Source organism: Narcine bancroftii, chromosome 12 (genome assembly GCF_036971445.1).
Source record: "Narcine bancroftii isolate sNarBan1 chromosome 12, sNarBan1.hap1, whole genome shotgun sequence".
Classification (NCBI taxonomy): domain Eukaryota; kingdom Metazoa; phylum Chordata; class Chondrichthyes; order Torpediniformes; family Narcinidae; genus Narcine; species Narcine bancroftii.
Window position 1 is genome coordinate 6,288,456 of NC_091480.1, and position 27,943 is coordinate 6,316,398.

General features: G+C 41.1%; 1 protein-coding gene across 1 annotated transcript; it reads left to right on the forward strand.

The window, feature by feature from the left end:
• The first annotated feature begins 883 nt into the window (after positions 1–883).
• Positions 884–27,218, forward strand: kdelr2b (KDEL endoplasmic reticulum protein retention receptor 2b). The gene is made up of 5 exons (XM_069907244.1): positions 884–1,127; positions 20,288–20,388; positions 21,779–21,937; positions 24,612–24,864; positions 26,266–27,218. Exons 1-5 carry the CDS (start codon positions 1,037–1,039, stop codon positions 26,298–26,300), a joined length of 639 nt encoding a protein of 212 aa, XP_069763345.1. The 5' UTR covers positions 884–1,036; the 3' UTR covers positions 26,301–27,218.
• Positions 27,219–27,943: the final 725 nt, after the last annotated feature.

Here is a 27,943-nt window from a genome sequence, read left to right on the forward strand (position 1 = left end):
ACATGGAATAAACCCCTTACGAAAAATGGCCAAACGAAAGACAGAAAACAGGACCTTTCAAGACAGGTGGGAGGGAGACTCTGACCCCAGAGTTTGATGAACTTGCATCTAAGAAGAGATGCCAAGTATCTGTTTTAGACCCAGGTGCATCAGGGTAAATCACAGGGTAGCAAGCTAAGCTTGGATTAATATTTTCTTTGGTTAACTTTGGACTGTTCATCGTTGAAAGATTGGATTTTCATTGAAGCAAGTTGTTTTTTTTTGACTTGTTGGATTGTGAAAAAAAATACATTTAAAAGGAGCTTAAAGGCTATAGAGAAATATTATTTATTGAATATTTTATTTCTCATTTGTTAATGCTTCTTCTGGAAAGAGTTTAACCAAAACTATTATTAAACATTTATTTTAATAAGAAAAAGTTTAACATTACATATGTTGAAAGAAGAGAAAACATGCAGATGTTGTTGAAAATTTTCAATAAATATTTAGTTTGGCCCACGACTTAGTCCAAGTTTTTAATTTTGGCCCTCTGTGAATTTGAGTTCGACACCCCTGATCTAGAGTGTTCATCCCTGCTTTGTAGGCTGGAATGGGCTGCACTCCCTACCATAGATGGCATGTATCTCTTGAGCTTCCCACTGAATTGTTGGGGAGATAGCCTTCAGCAGGTTGTACCTGGACTTCTTGCCATCCCCATCGTTCATCTCGCGGGTAAACAGTGGCCCCACCACCACCCCCTGTAGCACACCACTTGTCCCCATTCATAAATATCCCCTTGCCACGCATGCGCTGAGCAGGCAGGGGTGACGTCGCCACGTCTCGTCGCGCAAGAGCAGGCAAGCGTGACGTCGCCGGCCATCCCAGGGTGCGCCGCGCGGGCCGGGCCGCCTGTTGGCCACGTCCCCGGGCCACGTCGCCGCTGCCGCCGCCATTTTGACGGCGAGGGCAGTCGGAAGGAGGAACGCCTCAGGTTCGGCTGTCAGACGGCCACCGCTTTGCTGCCACCCCTCTCCACTCTCACTTTCACTCGCCCGCCATGAACGTCTTTCGGCTGACCGGCGACTTCTCGCACCTTGTGGCCATCATTATCCTGCTGCTGAAGATATGGAAGACCCGGTCGTGCGCCGGTAGGTTCGGCGGGCGCTCCGTGGCAACGGCGGGGCCCCACGGCGGAGAAGCAACCGCCAAGGGATTGGCCATGTTCTATCAAACTTGAATTAAGTGGCCGCTTAATAATTACATGCAGGAAGACATGGCAATGGACATTAGGCGGTGGCCTGCGGTAGGCCGGATGCTGGGGTACCTTTAGGGCCCCGCAGGGTCCCCCCTTCCATCCCACTCCATGTCTCCAGGTGGAGGCGCCGCAGGGTCCCCCCTTCCACCTCATCTCTGTGTGTCCAGGTGTAGGCGCCGCAGTGTCCCCCCTTCCACCCCATCTCTGTGTGTCCAGGTGGAGGCGCCGCAGGGTCCCCCCTTCCACCCCTCTCTTTGTCTCCAGGTGTAGGCGCCGCAGGACCCCCCTTCCATCTACTCTCTGTGTCTCCAGGTGTAGGCGCCGCAGGGTCCCTCCCTTTCCATCTGCCTCTCTCTCTCTCTCTCTCTCACCAGGTTTCGACGCCGTAGGGTTTCCCCCTTCCACCTCCCTGCAGGTGTTGGCCACAATTGTCTATGGCTGCCTGGGCTGCCCTATTGGACCACACGACCATTCTGTCACTCGCAGCACCTCGAGAGCCTGCTGATGCTGCTGGGTTTCAATTCCGAGTAGCTTTGTCCGCGGGAAGGTGGAGTCCAGGTTCTTTGTAAGTTTGCAAGGAAGGGTATCTTGATTGATGCTTTCGTGCATAGAACAATTGTGGATGTGAGGAATAACTTGGTGATTATTCGAAAGGGTTTTTTTTCGTGCATTTCGCATTTTATTTCTGCACTTTCACCTTTATCTCGCCCTCTCTCTCATCCCCAGTTGTGAGGCCGTCAAATTGACGGCCATACTCTGACGTGGCAGGCGCTTGTCGGTATGATGAGGGAGTTGTCTTCCCTGCAAAAGATGCAAGAACATCGACTGAGAACTGTTAACTTTGTATTTGGCATCTGTCGCGATGGGTCCGTGTTGGTTCGGACATTGTGAGGAAAGTGCAAACAGCCTTGCTTTGTTTGCAAATAGCCCTTTTGTTTGCCCACCGGTGCCTTGAACGCATGCGTGTTAATTGCAAACATTTGTGAGGATTCACTGCTTGAATTTGCATGATAGGAAGAAGGTGATCAACGAAGAGTTTGAATATCATTTTGGGCCACTTAAATTCTCCATAATTATTGCACTTTTTCAACGCTTTTAAATTTAAAATTATAAATAATCTAACTGGAATCACTGATTCTGATTGATATCTCGTAAAATAGTGCAGTAATGTACCAACTGAATCTCATTGTATGCTAATATTCAAATACCACTTGCCCTCCAGTGTGTTCAACTCCGAGTGAAGAGCTTAATTGAGGGTTTCTGAGTTCTGTTAAAGTTTAACTGGTTAAAGCTGCTTATTCGCTAAGCCTGGCCCATTATAGTATTGGATTGTGGGGTTATTTGTAACTAAGTGGATAGTGTCTGAATAAAGTTTATCCTGGGTTGGGGGGGGGGGGGGCGCAAGGTGGATGCTCATCTCCAACAATACATTAGAATGTGCTCTGTTTAGATTACAGGGTGTACTGCAGAAGGTTTCTTCTCATAGGTTCACATTGAAGCAAATCACTTCTCTGGCATTAACTCAGTGCTGATTATTATTTTATCTTCCTACTACTTCAAATGTTTGCTCTGTGATGTTACAAATGATTGTTTGTCAAACGTTGCAGGGTTTTGTGGCTTGTCCTGTTCACTTGGACAGTCTTCTATTTGCAGTGAATGGGGAAAATGGATTAGTTACCCAAACCTTTGTTTTTATGGTCACAGAACATAAAATTAAATTGTTTTGCTTCCATTTCAATCTGTTATACAAGTTAGGATTTCGGTGACATGACAGAACTAATCCCTCACATTCTCAAAAGTCAAGCAGGATGAGGCATCAGATTCAAATTGCATATGGAAAGTTTTTGAGCTGCTGTTATTTGGATTCTGAAAGCTTGTAAATTGCTTTTAAATTCTAATTTTTCTCATGTGTTACAGTTTTTTGCCTCCCCAACGTAATGCAGGCCTTAGTTTGGTTTTCACTGCTGGTTTTAATGATGATTTATAAGGTTATGCAACCTTCAGCAGATACATGTTTGAGGCAGTGTATCTGCCTCATTTAAAAGCAAATTTAAAAAAAACTGAAATGAAAACTGGTGGAAATGCGCAGCCAATCAGGCAGCATATATGGAGAGAAACAATTCTGAGCAACGGTCATTGACCTGAACGTTTGTTACTTTCTCCACAGTAGTTTTTATAACAGCCAATGTTGCCATGAAGCCTTTGGGTAAAGAGATGTGTATCCCCAAAGTTTCCTCTCCGTGGTAGGTACTGATGAATGGATTGGATGAGTATCTGTGAAGAGTATTTTGACCACTGACACTTTTCCAGTGTAGACCCATGTTTAGTTTAGAGTGATCTTGTGGAACTTGAGCTACATGCCTTTTTAAGAGGGACTGGTTGTTACCATTTCTTCTTTCCCGGGATTTGAAGATGGATATGTATCATTGAAGTATGTTGTAGCTTGGTCAATAGGTTGAATGTCTTGTGAAAGTAATTCTATCTTCAGTAGTAAACTCATCCATGTTGTAATGAAGGTCCCCAGTCATTTGATTGTATTGCCCTTCAATGCATCTAAAAATGTTTGTTGTACTCTAGCATCATTACTGTCCTCTCCTACTTGTGTCCGCGTTTACCAGTTGAATGCTTAGCTTCAGTCACAACCTGCTAACTCAGAAAGCACCAAGCACCTGTCTGCTTTACCCAATGAAGTGCAGAGTAAAGCTAGCCATTGGATTAAATATCTCCCTATGGTTCCTTTGAAGAATTCCATAGAGATTTATTCTGAATTTGAAATTAAAAACTTAAAACTTTTACCAGTTGGACATAGCTATTAAGGGTTGGGATTGCTAAAAGTATATTTATATATTGGTTGGTCAATTCCAAGTGCAAAGTTTAGGCATATAATGAAAGGAATGAACTTTGTTGACTTTTTTTCCCTTGGAACTGCATTGTGACTGGCCTGAATTAGATTCCTTTAAGGGTTCTCCGAAATGGTCATTCTCCCGCTGATCATGTGTTTCTCCCTCAAAACTACTAGCTTTCTTCTGCCTCATTTTAAACATGTCCATGTTGTATTCGATCCCATGGGCAACCATTTCCTGTTTGGAAATGTAATCAAAGTACAATTTCACTGCAATAAGCTGGCAATCAATGTTCGATTTACTGCTGAAAGACTTCAGTGGAGAGGCAAAGTTGTATACTGTGCAATTATCATATTTGTCTACACTGGTTAACAATGTTGACTAGCTACTTTTATCCAAATTTGAACATCTGTTGCCACTTATAAGAATTGTTAATGTGTTCCTGAAAGGTCTGGTTGCATCACCTCAGAGTTAAACTGCAATTGACTCCTTTTCACACTTCATGTTGGACCTTGAGAAAGCAGGTGGGGCAACTGCTTCGTATACTCCTTGCAAAGGCCTCATCATAATTACATCCAGTTCTGCAAGGTTTAGTGCATAATGTACTAACATCTTTAAGTGTTGCTGTGGAACAGTCTACCTGTGAGGGAGAAGGGGGGGGGGGGGGGGGGGAGGAAATGCTTTCCTTATACACTGCTCCCTTATACACTGCTCTCTTATACACAACCCTATTTTTCAGGCCCAAATTAAAGGCTGGTGTGCCGAGATGAATTTTTTTGTGGTGTTTCAAATGGCAAATATTAACAGGCGTAGGGGAAATGAAAATGAATCCCCAATTGGTTATGTCAGTTGAAAATTATAAATAGAATAATGTAATTTTGATCTGGTTAGTAGAGACGCATAATTAAAATATGGTATCAATGTGATTTTGATGAATGCCATTGCAAGAACACTGAAGGCCCTTTTACACTGCCCATGAAAGATGGTAATTAATTGCCTTTTTACTGTCTCATTTACCTGCATGAACGTGACAAAACTGGGATGGGAGGGGTTATTTTCATCCCGGTACTTACCCACAAGGTAGGTAATGTCAGAACTGATGCATTTTGCATTGGCTCCAGTGTAAAAGGCTTACCATCTTCCCGGGATGCTGATGCTGTAATGCTGCAGGTCCCACCTCCTTTTGCACCAAGATGCTGGGTCCCTATGTAAAAAAAAACCTGGCTTTTCTTGGTTCAGTGTGAACACTCAGATCCGACCCGGCTTTAAACATGGGTCATGACACACCAATTTACTGGGATCTTAATGCTGGTGTAAAAGGGGTAGAAGTTGGCCAAAAAACCCTAGAGCATCCTTCTACCTTTCAATAACATCAAAGCTGCTGGTGTTCAAGTTCACTCTTTTGCCTGGTGTTTGCATTAATTGTCATATTTCACTGGAGCAGCTTTAGTTCAATGGTAATACATGAGTTAAGTCCCATTCCATAGGTCCATGCATATTACCTGGGCTGTTAATTAAGCTTGGGACTGATAAATGAGCTCAGGACTGAGGGAATGCGATACTACAGCTAATCACTCCCATGGGGTTATTTTATTGAGCAGGGGGATTTAGAATCATAAAACACTACAGTGCAAAAATGGGCCATTTGGCCCACCTAGTCCATGCTGAACTATTATTCAGCCTTGTCCCATCCATGTAACTATCCAATCATCTCTTAAATGTCAAAATCAAAGCTGTGTCCACCACATACACTGGCATTCACCACCTCTGAATGAAAACATTAACTTTTCACACTCAATCCATGTCCTCTCGTCTCATCCAATGACTGGAAAAAGCCTGTTTGCATTTACTCTATCTAAACCCCTTATAATTTTGAATACTTTTATCAAATCTCTCATTCTCTGACACTGCAGTGAATAATGTCCTAACCTATTCAACTTTTCCTTATACCTCAAGTCCCAGCCATTTCCTTGTAAATTTTTGCAGTACTATTCTGTTGGAAGATGACCAAAGCTCCACACGGTGTCTCCCTCAGGTGTCTCTATTGCTCTCTCATTTCTTCTGGAGCTGGATGTGAACAAATTGACTGCATTCCCTGCATTGCAATAGTAACTGAGCATAATCTTATTGATTCTAAACTGACTGATATCCTTGGGCAGTGAAATGCACTTTATCAATCCTTTCTGTAGTTTTCTTTGAGGTTAGTGAAGGTGATCGATCATGTAATTCTTTAATTGGAGAGTTTGGCTACACTGGTTAAAATGCGCACAGTGGATAATGATTCTCTTGGGTATTTGGGGATTCGCACTTGTTTTCCAAAGGGGATGTGATATAGAACATTATAGCACGGTCCAGGCCCTTTGGCCTTCAATGTTGTGCTGACCTATATAAACTTACTCAACCATCCACACCTTCCCTCCCTCACACCCATCACCCTCTATTTTTCTTGCATCCATGTGCCTATGCGTCTTTTAAATGTCCTTGTTGTACCAGCCTCCGCCCCACCCTGGCAATACATTCCAGGCACCCACCACTCTTTGTTAAATAAATAATCGATAGAATGACATCTCCTGATATCTCCTCTAAACTTTATTCCTCTCACTTTGTACAGATCTCCTCTAGTGTTGATCTCACCCCAGGAAAAAGGCACTGGCTATACTTTTCATAATCTTGTAGACCTCTATTAAGTCACCTCTCATCCTTTGCTCCAAAGAGAAAAAAACCCCAGCTTTATTGACAAAATATATTTTGTATTTAGCTCATTTTAAGGGTGGTGAAATATTGACTTGCCAGTTTGCATTTGGTTTTCTTAATCTCTTGTGCTTGGGTGTCTGGAAAACTAATTGAATGACCTTCTGAAACATGGCATCTTTAATCTAACTAAGAACAGTTAATGCTTTTAACTGTATAACAATTACAGCACAGAAACAGGGCAACTTGGCCCTTCTAGTCCAGGCCCAACACTTACTCTCACCTAACCCCACTGACCTAGACGCAACCTATAGCCCTCCATCCCTTTCCTGTCCATATACATATCCAACTTCTTAAATGTCTGGAAGCTTGTTCCACACACCCTCCACTCTGAGTAAAGAAGTCGTTCCTCCACCCCCCCCCACTTCGTGTTTCCTCTAAACTTTTGGCCCCTAACTCTCAACTCATGTCCTCTTGTTTGTATCTTCTCCTTTCTTAAAGGAAAAACCTCTCCACATCAACTCTATCTATACCCCTAATAATTTTAAATACCTCAATCAAATTCCCTCTCAACCTTTTACGCTCTGATTTGAATTCTTCCTGTGCTTTTGTTGTGCCTGTGGTGGTCAAATCTGTTCAACCTTTTGCCTTGGTTGTATACAACTTTTGCAGAAGATTCTGATTTGTAATCTGAATCACTTTTGCCAATGTGGAAGTCTTGCACTTCCTGGAAGATCTTTGCCACGTTCATTCTGACTTTGTGCTGTTGAACTCCTGCCAATTTCCTCTTGTCTGTGAAGCTCAGTGAAGAAAGGAATAGCAAGTTTCATTTATTTACATCTTAATCGAATAACAATGTATTTAAGAACTTCTGGTCTGTTTTAATTTAAAATTTTGTGCTTTAAGTTTTTGAAATCCTTTATTTGCCAAGAAGCCAACTTTCAATTTCTGATTTTTAGACAGCTGGGAATGACAGCATCAGGGGTCAGAGCATTTCTAAGGGTGGGGTCACAATGAAGTAAAAATGCTGGAAAACTCTTAGCAGGTCTTGCAATGTCCATTGAAGGGAAAGATATTTAACTGATGTTTCAGGCCTGAGACCTCCTTCCAAGATATTTCTGTGTTTTTATTACAATCACAGCATCTGCAGACTTTCATGTTCTTTACAATGAATTTCCAATCAGGAACTGAATTGGAGAACCAAGTTGCAGCTTGTCTGGATGGGAGCTTCCCATTGGTTGGAGGGCCACACTACTGTATAGAGTTTGGAACTAGAGAACCGCTGATTTTGCAAATGCACCGAACCTCAGTTGTCAGAATTGACAAAGGGAAAGTGTGCTGGAAATACTTTGACCAGTTGGGTGAGTTAGAACATCACAGCAAGGTACATACCGTTCAGCCCACAATTAATCTTTTTTAAATCTTGGGGTGTATCTTGGATTTTTGTTAGGAGGCAGCTAATGATCCTTGGAGCTGTTGGTGATGATCAGTGTAGAGGTCACTTTGGATATGGCCAATGTGAACTCAGCTGGCACTTTTTTAAAGCAGTATATCAGAAAATATTTGCAGTTGGGTCTTGTCCATACTATTTTGCGGTGAGAAGTGGGAAAGTATGCACAGTCTTGGTTTTTGATCTCTATTCTGAGATTTTCCTATTAACTCTTTGAGGGCTCCCTGTCATTTTATGCACCTCATTTTAAATCTCCCCACAGTATCCTTTGGTCTGAAAACCTCAACCTCTCCATTCTTTCCTTGTATAGCGGCAATTTTCCAGTCCCAGCAAATCTTTGTGGATCTCTGTACCTTCTAGTGTCATCACATCTCTTCTGCAATGTGGTGACCAGAACTCTGCATATCCAAGCTACTTCCCAACTAACACTGTATATATGCAGTTCCAGATCAACCTTGCAATTGTGTTATTGTGATAAATAAATCATACCCCTTGTCTTTTATAGCCACATCATTGATCTCTCTTGCTACCGTTGTATGATAAAGTCTCTCAGTTCCTTTATCCCACTGAAGTTCCATTTGTCACTTTTCTACCCATCTGACCAGTCCTTTGCTATCTTCCTGCAGTCTACCACATGGCCTTTTTAGTTAAACTTGAAAATCTGCTGTCACTGGGGTCGTGCAATACACAAAATTGCTGGAGAAACTCAGCAGGTTACAAAATATCCATAGAAATTGGGCATGGGCGATTTGCCAGGAATAAAGTGGCCTTTGTATTTTGTATGGTCTGCAGACTTTGATATCAGAACCCTGTGATCAAGTCTGAATCAGTATATATGAGGAAGATCAAGAGTCCGCATACAAGGGCCTCTCCACCCCTTGTAACAATGACATTTTCATGCCACTTTTCCTTAGATCCTGTGGGTCTGTTCCTTTTAGGCCAGACTGCCAAGTTGGATCTTAAATTTAAAATTTAAATTTAGACATTCGGCATGGTAACAGGCCATTTCGGTCCACTTGTCCATGCTATCCAATTAACCTACAACCCCCCCCCCGGTATGTTTCAAATGGTGGGAGGAAACCGGAGCTCCCAGGAAAGCCCCGTGCAGGCACAGGAAAAGACGTAGCAACTCCTTACAATGTGGGATTTGAACCCCAGACCTGATCGCTGGTGTGAAGGCATTGCGCTAACTGCTATGCCACTCAAAAGTCTGTCAAAACTACCACAAAGAATTTGATCCTATTTGCCAGATGTCTTTTTAAGAAATCCACACTGTCCTAAATGGAAGCCTACACCTATCTTGAACAAATTCCAATAGATTGGCCATAACCAAATTTATTTGGATTTCTCGACCTCCATTTTAAAAAGTTACAATGTTAGTAGTCCTTCAAAAGTTTTGAGGTTTTTTTAAAAAAAAATTGTCATCAGAGTCTTTGTAATATTCTTCCTTGCTTTAATAAAACAAAAAACACTGCAAGTATACACTGAACATAACTCCCAATCAAAATCAAAGCTTATCTACTCCTGAAGTTTCTTCTTCAGTTTCCACATCCTTGATTCTGTTGTAGATAATGCACACCTAAGATCTGCCTCCACTTTCGTGCCTTTGTCTTCAACTGTGGCCGTGATGAAAACCCTGATTCACAGAGATAAGTGCCCATGAAGAGCAGGATCTTCTAAAGACACTCCTTTACAATGTTGGGGTAACTATCTGTCATTTTTGGCCAAAACCCAGAGATACGAGGGCTCAAGCACATTTCTGCATCCAGGGTCGTTTTGAAGGTCAATGGGTTCATCTTGCAGATCATCAGGGAGTTCATTGACTTTAACAAGAAAGGAGTTCCTCCCCAGTGCCAGTCTTTCTTGGCTGATTTCTGCGAAGCAATGCAGGAATTTTGAACTCACAGCTGAGATGTGAGACCACTTCCTTTGCAACATCAACGACCATTCCAATAACAGCTACTGCTGAAAGAGATTCAAATATGGCAAAGTTGCCTCCCTCAGCCCAATGATTCCAGTTTTCCAGCTTTTATATCAATGCATTGAGAGCATCAACAAACTGGATGATGACTATGTCCTCGCCTTGCAGTCTGAGATTCAGTTGATCAAAAAATATTCACAAGGTGGGCAAGGAGAACTACCCGAGGCTTTTCATAGAAGCAAGATTCCAGTTTGTACTTTTTTTTGCATCTTCAAGAACAAACTGTAACTCTTGTAGTTCAAACACTCACTGCACTTTGGTGGAGTAGAACAGATTCATGTGCCCTGAATCCACATCTTTGCACAATTGTTTGAACAGCCAAGAGTTCAAAGCCCCACTGATAGGAACTGTGACTGAGTGCCAAGGTGCTTATATTGAGAGATGGCCCAGGTGACCTCAGTGACAGATTGCTTGCCACCCCACCCAGTCACTTGGGAGGACCAACTGGTTGGAAACCACTGGTTTTGAGCATATATATTTCATCCAGACCTTGTGATTTGTCCATTTCATTCCTTTTACAATATTTTTATTGGTTTTATCAAGTAAATGTTACATAGGTACATGATAATCTTTTTTCTTTGGCTTGGCTTCGCGGACGAAGATTTATGGAGGGGGTAAAAAGTCCACGTCAGCTGCAGGCTCGTTTGTGGCTGACCAGTCCGATGCGGGACAGGCAGACACGATTGCAGCGGTTGCAAGGGAAAATTGGTTGGTTGGGGTTGGGTGTTGGGTTTTTCCTCCTTTGCCTTTTGTCAGTGAGGTGGGCTCTGCGGTCTTCTTCAAAGGAGGCTGCTGCCCGCCAAACTGTGAGGCGCCAAGATGCACGGTTTGAGGCGTTATCAGCCCACTGGCGGTGGTCAATGTGGCAGGCACCAAGAGATTTCTTTAGGCAGTCCTTGTACCTTTTCTTTGGTGCACCTCTGTCACGGTGGCCAGTGGAGAGCTCGCCATATAATACGATCTTGGGAAGGCGATGGTCCTCCATTCTGGAGACGTGACCCATCCAGCGTAGCTGGATCTAAAACCCACCACCAATTGTCAACCCCCTCCCTTCAGAGGCAACTGGCTAAATGTAAACAGTAATTTAATTTAAAAAAAAAAGGGAAGGTAATCAATGGGGTCAAAAAATTAAAAGTAAACTAGCCTTATAAATTTTGAAAATAATTAAGAAATGAATCCCACAAGGAAACAAAATTCAGATTCCTTTCAGTCGTGGATCATCTTAATTTTTTCCCGAAGTCAGACATTCCATCATACTGAGTGTGAATGGGAGAGGCAGCATCTTTCCATCTCATTAACGTGGCCCTTCTAGCAATAAGGGAGGTGAGGGCAACTCCACAGGATTGTGAAGCAGTCAATATCAGATCTGCTGGCCCTCTTATTCCAAAATGAGCAAGAGAAAGGTTTGCAGTCAAAGTAACATTAAGAACAAAAGACAAGGTATGAAATACCCCTTCCCAAAAATTGGGAAGAGAAGGACACAACCAGAACCTTCTTCAGTAATATATTCTCACATTTAGAAGAAAGATTAGAATAGAATTTGGAACAGTGTGCCTGGTGTACGGCCTTAAACTAATAATGTCTAGCACAAAGAGAAGATGAATGCACTGACTTCAGAATAGAGACCCATTTCAAAGGACAATAAATCCACTAATTCCTTTCCACTCTATCTATCAATGATTTGCACCCAATTTTCTCAATCAAGCAATCTGCTCCTGTTTTTGAAGTCAAACACAATAAAATTTGTAAAGAACCTTCTATGTGCCTCTACCACATTACAGGTTGCCATTTTGATCATTCGCATCCTGCAGTAATGAACCTTGATGCATTTATTTATGGCTATGACCTGATCCCTGGGACTTGTAACCTCTTTTGGTACCTGACACACGTGCACTGTCTGATTGGTCTTGAGTTAGATCATTGGGCTTTAAGTTGCACTGTAAATCTTGTGCTAAAGTTGTGTAATTCCTTTCATGCATGGCTGTGATCAATACAGGTCAGAAAAGTGTTGGAGAAACTCATTTGGTGACACAGCATCCATAGGAAGTAAAATACTGCTGCCATTTTGGGCCTGAGCCCTTCAGGGACGCTGAAAATCTGACAGACGTCTGAACAAAAAGGTTGGGAGGAAGGCGAAGAAGGAGGAGCACAGCCTAACAGCTAAGAGCCAATAGGTGATACAGATGGGTGGGTAGAAAAGAAAAGTGTTGAGAACTAATCGGGAGTGGGCTAATAAAGATGCCTCTGGAGGGCGAGGGAAGGGAGACAGGGATAAGGGAATGAGAGCATCCATGAAGGGCATTAAGGGAAATTGGAGGGCGATGTTGATGCTGTCTAGTTGGAAACTGCTGAGACATACAATAAGGTAATGTTCCTCCAATTTTCAGCTGGGCTCCATTTGACAGTACATGAGGGCATGTTAGTGTGGCAGTGATTGTGGAATTAAGTGGTTGGCTGCTGGGGAATTATAATTAGGGGATGTTATTTAATGGTACTTTGCACAAAAGTTGAGATTTGCTCTTTTTAAAGCAATACAGTGTGAGTAATTTTTAAAAATTTTTTAAATTTAGACATACAGCATGGTAACAGGCCATTTTAGCCCACGAGTCCGTGCCGCCCAATTAATCTACAACCCCAATATGTTTTGAGCAGCGGGAGGAAACCGGAGCCCCTCCGCAAAAATGGGGAGAACGAACATACTCCTTTACAGACAATGTGGGATTCGAACCTGCTAAAGTACATTTTTTTTTCCCCCAAGTTGAAGTTTGTCACATGCACTGTGTTGCAGTGAGTAAGTTTGTTTTGTGAGCAATCCCATGCAAAATACAGTAAATTAAACAGTAGGTGAGGTGCATAATTACAGGGAGAGGTCAGTTCTTACAAATTAAATGCAATGCTATCAGTGCAAGGTTTACTTAGGAGACTGTTAATGGTGGGAAAGCATCTGAGTATTTGTGTGGCTAGTTTGTGCAGGATTACCATATTAAGCCATTCACTGAGAAATTTCTGGGCGTGAGTATAGCTCTTTTACATCTGATGTGGAATATTTTTTTGAAAATCTGCTGTAGTCACACAGCATGAAAACAGGACTTTTGGCCTAACTTTTTTTGAATATTTTATTTTAATTTTCATAGACTCATCAAACAAACATAATCTTTTTTAACATTTGTGTAACATACACCTTTTGGCCTAACTTGCCCCAACTGACCAAAATGCCCCATTCTCATGACCCACCTGTCTGCATTTGGCCCACATCCCTCTAATCTCATTCTCTCTATGCTCTGTTTAATTAAACTCTGTCTAAGTTTTTTTTTATATAAAGGTCAGTCAAGCTCATACCAAAATAGCCAGAACACCTGTTGCACTACATCATATCCATCCAGAATGATCAGCTCTTGGATGATATCTGGTGATGATCCACCAAATGCCCGCCGTGGAGTTGCATTATCATCTTTAACTCCAAACAATAGCCTGCTTTTGTGTAAAGTCCAAGTTTGAGTTTTGGATCTGAGATGCTTGCAAAATATCTATTGCAAGTTTTGGGTATTTATTTTCCAGTCCATTAACAAGTGCTGCTGAAGATAAAATAGGGGAGAAGGTACCAGAACATATATAAGTGGGATGAAAAGCTGGTACAACATAGGAGTTCACCAGTACTGCACCATCTGCTCAACATTTGGAAGAAGATTCACGTAGAAAGGAAAAAAACAAATTACCAACTACCAAACTTATTATTGACACAAAATCAACTAATCCCTTTCACAATAGATAACCTTTCCTTTGGAGAATGGGAGAGAAAAGGGATCAAAAGAATAGAAAATTGTTTTTTGGGAAATAATTTATTATCTTTTGAACAAATGAAGTACAGATATGGTATAACTCACGGTACAATGTTTGCATACCACCAACTGAAAACCTACTTAAAGGACAAATTGGGAAGCAGGCTGAGGTTACCAGAAGGAAGCAGCTTTGAATATGTGATTACAGTCACAATGATAATTAAAAGATTTATAACAAACATGTAGATCAAACTGCAAGAGAAAGAGAACGAGGAAACAAGCTGTAAACCCAAACAAAAGTGGGAACAAGATCTAAACATAAAGATAAAGAATGAAACATGGGAAAAGCTATGCTCTGGAACTATGAGAAATACAATAAACACGAGGTTACGCATGATACAATATAATTGGTTACACAGGCTATACACCTGTTAAATAAATGGGATCCAACAGTATCAGATAGATGTTTTCGCTGTAAGAAGGAAACGGGAACAACAGTACATGCAATTTGGGCATGTGAGAAAGCGGAAAAGTTTTGGGAAGATCTAAATCAGGTATTAAATAAAATCACAAAAAGCAACATACCAAAAAATCCAGAGATCGATCTTCTAAGTAATACAAGAAATAAAGAACTAGGCCTCAACTTGGATGAAGCACAAAAAAGATTTATTATGATAGCCTTAGCTGTAGCAAAACAATGTATAATGTCAACCTGGAAATCAGAAGAGAGCCTGAGAGTAATGGAAAAATTTTCCATTGGAAAAAATAACATATAATTTAAGAAATAACATCACAGTATTTGAACAAATTTGGGAACCGTACATGGAACACAACAGAGAGGGCCGACCGCGGACCTCCACCCCCTAAAATGATAGAATGAGAAGAAGACGAAATGAACTGATCTAGTGTGTAAAAGTAGATGACACAATTTTCTTGTTTATTTTCATTGTGTGAAGACATTGTTTAATGGGTTTAATGTATATGTTGAATGTTTAATGGGTGGGGAGGGGGTGGGAATGAGAGGGGGGGAAAGGGGAGAAAATGACACTGTGTATACTCAAGAGGGAAATGTTTGTGTGTATTTTGGTCATTATGGTTCATAGTGTGAAAAATAAAAAAAAATTAAAAAAAAACAAGTGTTGCTGAAATGATTCTGAACAATCCTTCACCTAATGACCCTGGATTCAGTTCAATGTTGATCTTGTTGAAAGTCGGTTTCCCCTTGTGCACAATGAGATATTTTAAGGGGATCTCTGCAATTTTCCCTGCTTGTGCTTAGTTTCTCGAGGTTAGAGCATCATATCTACTTGGCAAGTTATCAGAAAGCATTTGTGTCAGCAGAAGGTGACCTCCTCAGGAAAATGGAGAAGTATTTGCAATTGTCTGTGGCTGGGTAACCAGGGTGTGTAGTTGAACTTAGATTGCTTTGGGAAGACCATTTAAATACGCACATTCTTATTGTATCATGAAAACACTGCACAACAAAGACTTTTCTTCCTGAACACTTCTGGGTCTATTTTAGAATTTTGGCCTGCTGATCACAAAAATCATCCTAGAACTTTCCTATCACGTACTGTTTTTTAGATATAACCTATTTTTGTGATTTCCTATCCTATTTTAAGTCAACTTCAAGCAGACAAAACCGTGAAGTGCAATGTGTCATTGAAAATCCATTTTCTGCCTTCGCACTTGGACGTCTTCCCCCCTGATCTTGGTGCTGTCAGTGACGAACACGGTGAAAGGTTTCATCAGGACATTGTGACCCTGGAAAAGCGGGATCAGGGCAACTGGAATCCCTCAGTGCTGGCAGACTATTGTTGGACACTGACACGAGGGGCATCAGATGCTGAGTAAACGAAAATCAGCGGCAAAACATTTTTAGGTCAGTTGAACTAATGCAATGTGTCAGTATCATTATATAATTAAACAGGCTAAATTCAATAACAGTTCATTTAACGTTTCTCCAATTTCCTACGTGATACATCAAATCTGAAATTATCTTTGTGTTCAGCTTGAACTTGTCTATCATAAACCCCAATATTTTTCAGGAAGCAAACCTTTTGAAGTAATTTGTTGTTCAGTGTTATTGGAGGAGAGGAGAACCATCGTTCCTCTTTGGTTCCTCTCTTCTCCTCCCCCATCCAATACAACCTCTTCTAGTCCTGTACACCCAAAGCAGATTATTCTGTAACATTATTAACTAGCCAAAAGCATATTGTTGTGGAGTGTCCTTTTGATGAAAGTACTGTTATTTAAACCATCGGCGACAAAGATCACCCACTTACATTGTTGTCTTTGTGTGTTCATCTGAATTCTGTCCTAATTTGTTTTTATTTTGGAGGTGGGGTGACTGGATGGGGTGAATGTCTGTGTTTTGCCTTCATATTTCCACACCAGCTTCTATATCACTGTTGACAACTGCATTAAAGGCTCTAATACTGAAGTGTGGGGTTGCTAAGCAACACAATATCCTTAGTGCCCGATCTCATCTTTCAACTTGGTTGGATTTGCAATGTGCTCATGATTTGATTTTGGTTTCAATGCAAAGCATTGCTGAGATTCCAGTTATTCAGGCAACAATTTCCATGGGCAACTCTGTAAGAGCCTTGATCTTTCGATATATCGTCATAAAACATTTCACCGAAGAAAACAACTTGAGTGAATTATGAACAAATACTCTGGAAGTAGAAGTTGTTTTAACCAAACTCTGGTATCCTGGGAAATTTTCCATTATATATTCATACTAGTGCAGAATGATTTGAGTTTACATGTGGTGATTGACACAGTGTACATTATTTATTAAAAAAAAGGTTTGGACTTACAGCACGGTAACAGGCCTATGAGCCCATGCCATCCAATTACAACCAATTAACCTACAAACCCTGAACATTTTTAGAGGAAACCCCTGCAGACATGGGGATATCGTACAAACTCCTTATTCCTGTCACTGTGCCTTGTTATGCCATTCCCACTGTGGCACCATGTCATTTTCCCCTCTTCTTCCCCCCCACCCCCTCCCCACTTATTTAAGAGGCTTCCCCTCAGTCTCAGCCCCTCAGTACCTGATAACGTAAGGACTCTAGACTGTGGTCCTTCCCCACAGCACTCTCGCGTTGGCTGTGCCAAGCCTCAGTGTGTCCCTCGGCATGCATTCCTGTAGCCTGAAATGTGCCAGTCAGCAGTATTCCTTCACCAACATCTTAGTACGCTGAAAGAGCAGATTTCAGGAGACCAAAGTGCATTTTCCACCAAGTTGATGGTCATCCAGCAGTTCTGGATGTCTGACACTTTGCAAAACCCTGGGAACAGCCCATACATCAGAGAGTCCTCTGTTACACACTCATTGAAAATCTTCACATACTGAAGAGCTGGGCGACAGTCTTTTTTAAAATAAAAATAAAAATTTTTCACACTATGAACCATACTGACCAAAATACACACAAACATTTCCCTCTTGAATATACACAATGTGGGCGACAGTCTTGAGGACAGCGTGCGTGATGTTGAATGATGTTTAATATTCAGCTGGTTACCATGGATCAAGGGACAAGTGAACCATCTTGTTGATTTGCAGCATTTCCTGCATTTTCCCCTTTTCAGTTGCTCAGTGTTACCACAGATCCGTGCAAGGTAAGTGGTGGGCATGGGAGCTAAATCCAGGGTAGGGTTATTCAAAATGGCAATATATTGTAGAAATGGAAAATAGAAGGGTTGGATTCGGAAAAGAGATTTATTCAAATTATTGCTGGAGCCCTTGGAAGCAGGAAGCAAAGCAAACCAGGTGTTTTGGGAGGTTTTTAAGTCCATATTGTGTCAAACAGATTGAGAGGGTTGGTGTGGTACAGATAGATCTGTGCCTTGAGTTCTAGCGATCCCATGCCAACTTCTGATGCTGCCTGGATTAAGTTAGCACATTCTCTATCACTGTTTCTCCACATGCTCTGATTTGTTTACTGGGCAACAAGTTTTTTCAAAAGGTTTGCTTCCTGAAAAAAAAGTGATTATGAAACACATAATTTCAGATTTGCTGTATCATTTTGAAAGTTGGAAAAACATTAAATTAACTTTGATTGAATTCAGCCTGTTTAATCGCATAATGATGCTGACACATTGTGTTCGTTCAACTGACCTCAAAATGTCATGTCGCTGATTTTCGTTTGTACTCAGCATCCGGTGCCTCTCATGTTAGAGTCCAACAATAGTCGGGCAGCGTTGATGGATTCCAGTTGCCCGGATACCTCTTTTCCATGGTCACAATGTCCTGGTGAAACCTTTCACCGTGTTCGTCACTGACGGCACCAAGATCAGCGGGAAAGGCAAATGCAGAAAATGAACTTTAAATGACTTGTTGCACTTCACAGTTTTGTACGCCTGAATCATGTTAAAAACATGACAAGAAATCACAAAAATAGGTTATAATCTTTAAAAATAAAGGTACGTGATAGGAATGTTCTAGGATGATTTTCGTGATCAAGCCTAAAATCCATAAAATAGCCTCAAAAGTGTTCAGGAAGCAAAAGTCATAGTCCAGTATTAAATGCAGGAAGAATCTAGTCAGAGGGAAGCCATTACATGTGCCAACTCTGTTTTGACTGTCTCTTGGGGAAAGAGGGGTTAAGGGATATGTGGAGAAAATTGGAAAAGGGTACCTGATTAGGATGGTCAGGTATGTTAGCAAAGCAGAGAAGCACAAAAGCTGTAAGTGCTGGACTCATTGAATGAAAAATGAGATGGAGGAAATCAGCGGTTCAGACAGCATCTGTGGAGAGATGGTGAGTCCATTTTTCAGGTCGGAATCTTTCATCTAGACAAGAGTCCCGGCCATTTCTCTCCACAGATGCTGTCTGACCTGAGTATAAACAGCTTCTCGTTGTTCACATTCCATGTTTATTTTCTTTCTCATTTAAAAAAAAATGAATATTGTTTTAATTTGAATTAGTTGTATGAAATGAAATGAAGCTTGCAGTGCAATTTGATTGCTGTTTGTAGGATTCTCAATTTGGGTAATGTGGTTTTGAAGGACTGATCTTTCAATAACAAAGCAATTGTGGCTTGCTGGAAACGATTTCTGTCAGTAGGTAGCACATTTACAGTGAAGATCACAGAACAATTCTTTTCATAAACCTCCTGCTCACTCAACAGTTGGGGAAAAACAGGTGATTGTGGACATGTTCCTGAAGTTTCCACTAGGGGGCTCTGACTGGCGTGGCTGTGGATTAATCACTTGGTCAGCATTAACAGAAAGTACATTTACATCTGTTATGAATTAAATATAGTAAAACCCCCTAGTATCCAAAATTCAAGCAACCGGCATAAATATCGAGGAAAATAAATTAAAAAATTAAAATAAGCAAGAATAAAATAATAGGTAACAATTCGCAAATTTAAAATGGTAAAAGTAAATGTTCTGTGAAGTATCACATAAACCTTTGGTGAAGATGGGAGGAAATATTCAGCCAGCGAGGGCCTTGGTCGGGCTTTGCCCATAGCAGCTGTTTGAATAAAGTTGTGTGAAACAGCGATGGCGTCGCCCAAGATGAAGAGCGGGTTGATGCCGCTCGCCATTGGGGAGACTCTCTTAAAGTGTTTCCTTATCCCTGCCTAGTAAGAGTCATCCCGGTCAGAGGCTTTTTCTGTAAACCTGGGCGATGGGGAGTTAATGATCTATAATGTTATTATTTTTCTTTCGGGCGGCTCTGAGGAGGGAAGGAACCTGCAGATGTAGATATTTTCAAAAGATGTGACTGAAAATGTAAAGTTAATATATTCATGGAAGTGAAGTTTGTTCAGAGCAAGTACGGTTTAGTATTTTTGTCTTTTAAACTGTTCATTCTTAATACAGGTGAATTAGTGAGGTATTGTAAGAGTGAGTCTCAAGCAACCAGAAAATACACTTATCTGGGATCTACCAATCCCCAGAGGTGCTGGATACCTGGGGTTTTACTGTACATTTCTCTTCAAATGAATTCTGAAGGAACTCTCTTTTGCTTTTTTTTGTTTTAATATGGCACTTAATTGTTTGGCATCTCCTTGTCTTTGCAGGGCATGCATTTTGTGTACATGGCAATAAAATAAAATTTGAATTCCTGTACTCCTGGTTTACAGCAGTTTTAGCAAGCTCACCTGACAAGCTTATCAGTCACAATCACCATTTGTGCCTTTTAAGCAACCATTAAAGGATTCTATTCTGTATGTATAATGTTATTTTTTTAAGGTAAAGCTCATTTCTGCCACTTGAGTGTATTTTGGAGTGTCTTTGTCCTGCTTGAAGTTGCTGTTTTTCTCTCCCCCCCCCCCCCCCCCCCTCAGGTATCTCTGGGAAGAGCCAGGTCCTGTTTGCTTTGGTCTTCATCACTCGATACCTGGACCTGTTCACGATTTTCATTTCTTTCTACAACAGTTGCATGAAGGTAAATTTAAAGCACCGAGCTAAATGATTTCTCCTTGAATTCCTGTAGTGTACTACGGCTGAGCTAATTATAAAGTAGCTTCCCAGTACAGTCACAATGTGGAAAATATTTATGATACTTCCAGTGTGTGTGTGTATATATAAAAAAAACAGGATAGAATCAGAAGTTAGTGTCATAAACACGTCACAAAATTCATTGATTTGCGGCAGCAATACTGCAAATATTTCTATAAACCATCTTACAAAATAAAAATGGTGCTTGTCTTCAGGCTCCTGTACCTTTCCTGATGGAAGCAGAGTGAAGAGGGCATGGCCTGGGTGGTGGGGGTCTTTGAGGATAGAGGCTGATTTCTTTAGACACTCCCTCTTGTCGATGTCCTTGATGGAGTGAAGACTGATAGGTGCAAAGTTGAGGTAGGCACTTTAACTTTTAGGTTCTGGTCATGTTCAAAACTAGATAATTTCTGGACAGGGGTCTTGAAACCCTAATGAGAGTTCTCAGATTAGAATTACAACCAAATCTATTAACAGCTATTTTTGGAATCATACCAGCAGAGGCTGGGTGTATGCCTGTCACTGCACAGCTAATAGTTGCCTTTTCAACATTATTGGCTAGAAAACCACTTTACTTAATGGAAGGATCAGAACCCATTGACTTGACCACAGTGGCTCTCTGTTGTCACATCATGTTTAAGTTTGGAGAAAATTAGGAGTCGGACATATGACACGCCTTTTAAATTTGAAAAAGTTTGGAGACCATTTATTCAATATTTCCATCTAGCTTAAGAATTATAATTTTATACTGGATTGTCTTCTAGTTCCGTATGGTAAATTTGGTTTTAACCAGGAAACCCTTTGTTTTCCTACTTTATTCTCAGAATGGACAGCCCAATCCCTCTTTATTTTTAATTTTTTTGGATTAGTTGGAGGGGATTTTGAAATATAAAAAAAATTTTTTTTTCGTTTGGTTTCACAAGAAAAGAAAGTTATGGTTAATATATTAAATACTAATGTTTTTCTTACACTTGTAAATACATGAATGTAATGTAGCCCTCTTGTATATATGTTCGATTATAACTCAATATTGAAAAAGAAAGAAGGAGGTTTCTGTGTGCAATGTAAACTGCCTTGATCACTATTTGCTTGTTCTAGAGCAGCCATTCTCAACAGAGGCCACGGATTGAAATCATTTTTTAAAAAATGTAGTCAGTTGGATAGAAGTACAGAAGAAGCCAACTAAACTTGACTACTTCTCAGGGAAGGGGGCCTGTAAACTTTGAGCAGAGACCTAAGGGGGCCATAGTTGAAACAAAAGGTTGAGAATGGCTGCTCTGGAGGACCATAATTTGTATTGATTTGCTTATAATGAATTTATTGATTTGTTTTTACAGATCATCTACATTGCTTGTTCCTTTGCCACAGTGTACATGATCTACCTCAAGTTTAAGGCCACGTACGATGGAAACCATGACACGTTCCGGGTGGAATTCCTGGTTGTCCCTGTTGGTGGATTGTCTTTCCTTGTCAATCATGACTTCTCTCCAATGGAGGCAAGATATTTCACTTGAGTTCGGATTGTTGTCAAACTGCTTCGAAAGATTGTGTTGTTAACTTTTCAACTAAATTGGGTTAGGTGCAAGTACTTACTGTTGTCAAAAGTTTGACCCATGTAAAAGTCAAACCCCCCACCCCCAAATTTGATTCGAAAAATTGGTCCATAAAACTCAATGATTATTTCTCCGTAGTGAGCATTTATAGCCTTCAGAATCTCTCTCTGCTGCCCATGCTATGGTCCAGAGCGCAAGCATTAGCTTTAAGTTACCATTTCTGGATTGAAGATTCTTCCAATTACTTCTGAGTGTGGTGATGCAAAACCCCTCTGTCCTGGCAAGCAAGCAGGATGTGCTGTAGATTAAATGAGGGGTGATAGGAAACCAGCTGATTTGGCCTGTAGGTGATTGTAGTTGCATCTGATTCCCCATTGTCCTCAGACGAAGCCAAAAAACCATGAAAGCAACCCTTGACAGAATTGAGCATTTGACACCAGCTTTAAAGGAAATTGCAATGGACTATAAAAATCTACCTTCATTAAAGTACACAGTCTGGGGTTTAAAGGATGATGCTTTAATGTTGACCTTAAATTTCACAGTTATGGTAAGACCCCTGCCCTGTTGCAGATTGAAATATTGTAAGGTGAAAATTACTGTGGTAATTCTGATGGTGCAGTGAACTCTCAGCATTTTGTTCAGTCATTTTTATGCCTCTGGTCTCCAAATTGAGTCAGTTTGCAAAAGTAAAACACAGAAGTTTGCAGACACTGTGGTTGAACTAAAAACATGATGCTGGAGAAACTCAGCAGGTCAAAGATAAAGATTCATAACCAATGCTTTGGGCCCCTTCATCAAGGTTCATAGCTTGTGGAGGTTCATTAAAGCCTCTGGATTTTTTTGGCAGAAATACTTTTACCCGTCATTGGCGTCTGCTCCCAATGTGAACCTGAGGGTGACTTGGGAAAGCGGCCAACATAATGAGAGGCACATCCCATCCTTCTACCGCTGCCCCACCCCTCCCCGCACACTCCCTTTGGGGAGAAGATGGATGAGAATGTACCTACAAATTCAAGGACACCTGTTATTAGTCTAAGATCATGCCCGGCATTCTTTAACTGTACTTTACTCTTCAGTCATTACATGTAGTCATCAAGTTATGATGGGGTTACATTATGGCACTTCCATCGTAAGTCAAAAAAAGGTAGTGGGATCAGTGTGGGGTCTGACACAGGGCTGTGGGGAGAGGGCAGGTCAGTGTGGGGACTGATAGCGGGCTGTCGGGAAAGCATGGGGCAGTGGGATCGGTGTGGGGACTGATAGGGGGCTGTGAGGAGATACTGAACATTATAGCCTAGCCAAAATTCAAAGTACAGTAGGATTCTCCCATCATAATTTTGAAAAAATCGTGTTAGACCATCATAATTGGGGACTATCTGTACCTGCACTTTTGTGGGTCACAAGACTCTGAATTTTTGTTTCATTATAACTCTGCTTTTATTCTTGCATTGCTGTCGAAATATAGACTTTGGTCTGAATAGCACATAATAGTTTCTCACTATCTTGGTACATGTGACAACTCAACAATGTAACAAATCAAGTACAATGCTGTTGGGGGGGGGAGAAGGTTTGGAGAGAAGTGTGGGTGGGCACTTGCTGAAGACGGTGAGATTGGTGTGTTGCAGGATGGAATGGAATTATGAAAAGAAGTAAACTACTGAATTCTTTATTCTTTAGATTGAGATGTGAAATTTGATTTAAAAATGCAGAAATGCTGAGGAACTCATTCAGTCTCGCGGTGTCAATATTTGGAAAAGATGTATTACTGACGTTTCAGGCCTCAGCCCTTCTTCAAGGTATGAGAAGAAGCAGCCAGGTGTCTGAATTTAAGAAACAGCAGGGGGAGGAGTACAGACCAACAGACAAAAGGTAGTAATGGATATGGAGGAAAAGCCATGAGGGAGAAAAGGTGAGAATTAATAACGAGGAGGGGTTGGTTTTGTGAATGCAGAGCTGGGGTGAAGGAAACAGGGAAAAGGAGGCGGGGGAGAGAGATATAGAGCTATGGGAAAGGAGACATAGGAGGTAGGGATCTCACTGTGGCCACCCATTTCAATTTCACGCCCTATTCTCTGGCTGATTTGTCTGTTTATGGTGTCTTGTACTGCAGACTGAGACCACTCACAAAATGGAAGAACAGCCCCATATCTTCCATCTGGGCACCCTCCAACCAGATTGCATTTACATCCCTATGTTTCCTTTCCTGTAGCTCTCTCCCTTTCCTTTTCTCTCTCTCCTTTACCCCAATTCTTCATTCACAAAACCTCTCTCCCCAATTAATTCTCACCTTTCCTCCTGTCCTCTTTTTGTCTGTTGGTCAGTACTCCTCCCCCTGTCATTTCTTAAATTCAGACACCTCGCTGCTACTCATACCTTAAAGAAGGGCTCAGGCCTGAAACCCGGGTAATATATCTTTACCAACTATGGACAGTGCGAGACATGAATGAGTTCCTCCAACATTTCTGTGTTTTTAGTACAATCACAGCATCTGCAGTCTTTTGTGTTTCACTGAAATTTGATTAAGCCAAAACAAAGCTGCATGACTTAATTTACTTTAAGAAAACTTGTGCCTGAGTAAGGTTGGCAGCAGAAATCTGATGGAAGCCTTCCCTTCCAGATTCTGTGGACGTTCTCCATTTACTTGGAATCGGTTGCGATCCTGCCACAGCTCTTCATGATCAGCAAGACTGGTGAAGCCGAAACCATCACCACCCATTACCTCTTCTTTCTTGGCATGTATCGCGCCTTGTACCTTGTCAACTGGATCTGGCGCTATTACTTTGAGGGGTTCTTTGACCTCATTGCCATTGTGGCAGGCGTGGTTCAGACCATTCTCTACTGCGACTTTTTCTATTTGTATGTTACAAAAGGTGAGTAATTGAAGGGACGTTTTTCTTTGATAGTGGAAATGCGCAGATTTTTTGACTGAAAATTTAAATGCATCCTAGGATTGCCAGTCTACACCGCTCATGAGTTCAAAAATGTAAACTATTCTCCAATGAACATCACCATGATATATATTGTTCCCTTGGCTCCTTGAGCTACCAGATAATCCTTGATACTGATTTGTTAAGACCCTAAGACATGGGAGCAGAAATAAGCTCTTCAGCCCCTTGAGCCCTGCCATTTAATCATGAGCTGATCCATTTTCCCACACAGCCCCACTGCTTGGCCTTCTCCCCATAACCTTTGATGCCCTGGCTAGTCAAGAATCTATAAATCTGTCTTTAATTCACCCCTGGCCTCCCCAATACCTGGCCTCCACATGATCATTAAAAAAGACAAGATGCATAAAACCAATTCCACAGATTCACCACCCTCTGGCTGAAGAAAAATCTCTGTCCTAGACAGATGCCCTTCAATTCTGAATTTGTGTCCTCTTGTCCTAGACTCCCACCATGAGAAACAACCTTCCTATATCGACTCAACAATCAACATTAGTAGTTATATTCAGAAGTATTATGGAAAATGAGGCATTGTACATTTCATAGCTTTTGGAGGGAAAAGATACACCAAGGAATCATTTTACAAATTGCTACAATGAAGGGGCTATTTAACATTTTTATTATAAAAAAATTAAGCATTTAAAAAAAACCCCACAGATTTTGTCCCGAGGTGGTGTTTATGGAGTTAGTGATAAATTAAGTTGAAGCAGCTATTTTCTAATTTTATTTCCCCAGAGTGGGAAACGTTTCCTTGTGTGTTAGCTTCATTGGATTAAAATTACTCTTTGTGGAGAGAATTGCTTCAAGTTCTTAGTCTGGGTTGAGAACCAAAGGGCTGACATTCCATTGAGATGTGGGATTTGTGTGGCTCCCAAGATGAATCATTGGGCGCCATTTGGAAGAAGCCATTCACATGCCTCATCCCTCTAACCTTGGTTGGTTTTGCTGAGTGTTTTACGGTTGCTAATTTGTCCTACATTGAATTTTTAAAATTTAGACATACGGCATGGAAACAGGCCGTTTCGGCCCACAAGCCGTATGACATCTGATTGACCTACAATCCCCATATGTTTTGAAGGGTGGGAGAAACCCACGGAACATACAAACTCCTTACAGACAGTGCCGTATTTGAACCCGGTTCTGCTCGCTGGATCTGTAACAGCGTTGCGCTAACTGCTACAATAACCGTGGTGTCCTGAAGTACATAAATCTCTGTAATGGGTCTTGGATTATTTGAGATATTGAGCTGGTAGCTTTATATTTTTTTTAGTGTTTCTACTAAAGAAATTCTATCCTGTATAATGACTTTTCTTTCTCTTCCTTCAGTTCTGAAAGGAAAGAAGCTGAGTTTACCAGCTTAAGTGCCAAAGTCCATCAGAACTTCTGTCGTTGGTTGTCTCGACGCAAAGGAAGCATTACCACAAAACCAAGAGCGTAAGATGCCTAAAGCAGAGAGCAGGGGTAGACACAATAGCCTTTGAATTTAATGTGAGCAGTCGTTCTATTGCATAATGGATCACAAGCTTCAGTTTTCTGTTTTATGCATCTTGCCTTTTTTATTACAATGTAAAAATATATTTTCTACAAAAATATACGCTGAAAGGATGAATTACTTGCAGTGGTTTAAAACAAAATCTTGGCGGTTTGGTTCAGAAATGCATTGTTTCTGGCTGAGCTGTTTACAAGGATCAAGTGCAAATTGTTTGAAAATGACTGACCTAGTTCATTTAGTCGAAACAGTACCTGATGGACAAAGCTGGTCTGCATTTTTCCAACCACTTGCTGTATTTATTTGAATTTGCCAAATTTTTGTTTGGAAACTTTGATGATTTTTCCCCAAAGCTGCTCATCTCTGCTTCTACCCACCATTCAAAACACTAGAACTGTCATGAGGCCTGATGCAATGAGCTGTACCTAGTCACCCGTCCAAAGAGGTTTTCTTTATTCAGTCAGTGGTTAAGCCACCTGCAGATGGAATGCATTTGCTCTGTCATTTGGCATACAAATTGAACGTGAATAAAGATCATAACCTGAACTACATTAGATGTGCATATTACTGATTGGAAAGTGGTTTGGACAGTGTAACATTAAGTATTCAAGGGACCACGTGGTTTTGAGATTGATCTTTTATTTTGTTGAACAAATCACTTAGAATCATTAACCTCGACTCCCACTCATTACTTTTGAAACATTGAGAGGTTTATCTTGTAGGTTTTTTTTACACTGAGCTGTTGCATGATATCTTGTGATACTGCCCAATAAACATTTTATGAAAAACATCCCCTCGTGTTTGATACATTTTTAAACTACTTTTCATAATACATCCCTCAAGGAAGTGAGCCTTGACTGATTTAAAGTAGCAGCATTTTTCCCAAATGAAACTGCTCTCCCCCTCCTCCCCACCCTGCATTTCTACACACCAAGAGGCTGCAAGTAATTCAGCCTCTTGACATTTTGGCTTTATCATTTCCTCATTCAAAGGAGAGCATCAGTGAAGTTTCAAAATTACTTTAAAATGTGGTGATCGATAAAGAAACTATAAATACATATTTGATGCATTTAAAGTAAGACTCCAACATTGAATAAGATATCGTTCGTGTTTTCATTGCTTGCCTACGTTTTCGTTTTTGCAATTGTCGCTTAATTTTTCTTTCCTTTCTGGGGCTTTGCAGTGACCATTCGCACATTCCAGATGGTGTGAGAAAACGTGGTCACTTTTCTCAGTGCAAATATAAAATTAGAAACACTGCACAGTAACAGGCCATTTTGGCCCACGAGTCCGTGCTGTCCAATTTACACCCAATTAACCGACAACCCCTGGTATGTTTTGAATGGTGGGAGGAAACACCAGACACGGGGAGAACGTACCAACTCCTTACAGATGGCGCTGGATTCGAACCCAAGTCCCAATCGCTGGCGCTGTTAAGGCGTTGTGCTAACAACTACGGCCACCGGGTTGGTCCGATAGTTATGAAACAGCTCTGGTTTTCGTTCCCTATTAAGT